Raw genomic sequence first — 1,797 nt, 5'->3', positions numbered from 1 at the left:
CAGTAATATATATATATATATATATATATATATATATATATATATATATATATATATATATATATAAGCCCGGTTATTTATTTCTCCAATGGTACAATTATACGCGCACTCGTGTGGTGCAGATCATTATTTCAGAAAACAAATCATTTGTGTACACTACTATTATAGTCGTAGCATGAGACTACTACGATCGACATGATTTGTTATTGCTTATTTACTAATAATTCATCCCTGAATAATATAATCTTGAATGAAGCGCATGTATGTAGTCTGTGCTTCCTTTTGCAAGCTTTTGCACCGCCAGTTTACACCCTGCAGAAGCAGAACAACAGAAGATTAATTAGTCACAAACAAAGTTCGAAGGGATCAAACAAGAAGAAAGAAAGTTTGATTTCGCTGTGTACTGGTTGTAATCGATGACGATCTTGCCGGCGTCGACGTTGCCGATGGCGGCGAAGGCCTCCTGGGAGAGGTCGAGCGTGGCCTGGCAGCCGGGCGATGGGCAGCGGTCGACGATCTTGACGGTGATGGAGGCGCCGCCGTTGCAGGGGTTCGGGGTGTCGTTGGTGCCCCCGACGCAAGTGATCGTGTACGTCGTGCCGCACGCCGCGCCGCCGTTCCACAGCGAGTCGCTCGCCGCCGCGATCATTGTGCCCTCGTCCTGGTACCCGTAGCACGCCGACGCTGCACACGCACGCCATGGCACTCGTGTTAATTCAGAAAACAACGTGATATATATGCTGATGCCATGCGGAAATGTAGTGTAGAGGCTAGCTAGAGCAACGCACGAGTGTCGACGGTGTAGTAGGTGGCAGTGCCCTGGTCGGCGAGCGACTCCGAGACAAGGCAGCCGAGCAGGGCGGCGACGAGCAGAACGACGGCAGCAGCCTTTGACATGGCCGGCAGCAGGTTGAAGCTAGCTACTCGATCTATGCAACGGCTTCTTTTGCCGTCGTTGAGAGAAGGGCTAGCTAGGCGATGCTATTGCTTTTGGTGTACGAGTGACAATATCGAGGCCGATGGAGTGGCGTATTTATAGGAGGTCGCGCGTGGAAAATCATGCATGGCTGCTGCATGGAAAACCCAGGAGATGCCAGTGTGCACGCCTGACCATGCACGATGAGCCATACAACCTGCCGGTCGACCTAGAAAAATTTTGGCTCCATTCGGACAAATTTAGGAAGAATACAGAGCAGGGGTCTCCCTTGCGTTTTGGGGGTCAGAAGAAAGAAGAGTTTGGCCGCCGGCCGGTCGCTGTGGCTGGACTGGACTTGCAATATTGAATGTCCAAATTCTTACATGTCGCTAGCGAGTCAAATTTTCGGTAACTGTACGTTTCACGTTTCAGAATATGCCTTCAATTCATCAGCTTGTAACGCAGGCGAATCCGAGTTTCTTCCGGCCGGCTGCTATTTTGCGTCGTTTGCTACTAGCGGGGCGCGCTCTATTATCTGGGGCCAAAATCCAACGAGAGATTAATTCGTTTGCTATCTCTGAGAGGCAACGAGAACCGGAGAAACACTGACTTGTGCAGCATGCATGCATGGACAGGGACGGATATATATTGACTACGCACAACGGTCAAGTTAAATCCGGTGAAAACTCACGAACAAATGGATCACGGTCGCCATAACGTTGGAAAATAACAACCCAGTTCCATTTCTAGAGAACTAACCTCCGGCGGCGCTATACTTTGAAGTCCAATGCTGTGCCATAGCGTGTGCGGCGTCTACTTCTCAAGTAGTAAATTTGCGTGTTGCATATTTTGTCTGTCTATGAAATACTCCATTAGTTCCA

At 48.8% G+C, this 1,797-nt stretch overlaps 1 protein-coding gene across 1 annotated transcript; it reads right to left on the bottom strand.

Annotated features, from left to right (window-relative positions):
* Nucleotides 1-305: 305 nt before the first annotated feature.
* LOC136524553 (EG45-like domain containing protein) lies at nucleotides 306-897 on the bottom strand. The gene is made up of 3 exons (XM_066517879.1): nucleotides 789-897; nucleotides 405-684; nucleotides 306-312 (listed from the first exon to the last, which is right to left on the bottom strand). The coding sequence occupies exons 1-3, from the start codon at nucleotides 895-897 to the stop codon at nucleotides 306-308; spliced, it is 396 nt and encodes a 131-aa protein (XP_066373976.1).
* Between the last annotated feature and the right edge of the window lie 900 nt (nucleotides 898-1,797).

This window comes from Miscanthus floridulus, chromosome 18, assembly GCF_019320115.1.
Source record: "Miscanthus floridulus cultivar M001 chromosome 18, ASM1932011v1, whole genome shotgun sequence".
Classification (NCBI taxonomy): domain Eukaryota; kingdom Viridiplantae; phylum Streptophyta; class Magnoliopsida; order Poales; family Poaceae; genus Miscanthus; species Miscanthus floridulus.
This window is presented reverse-complemented; position numbering and strand designations above follow the sequence as displayed.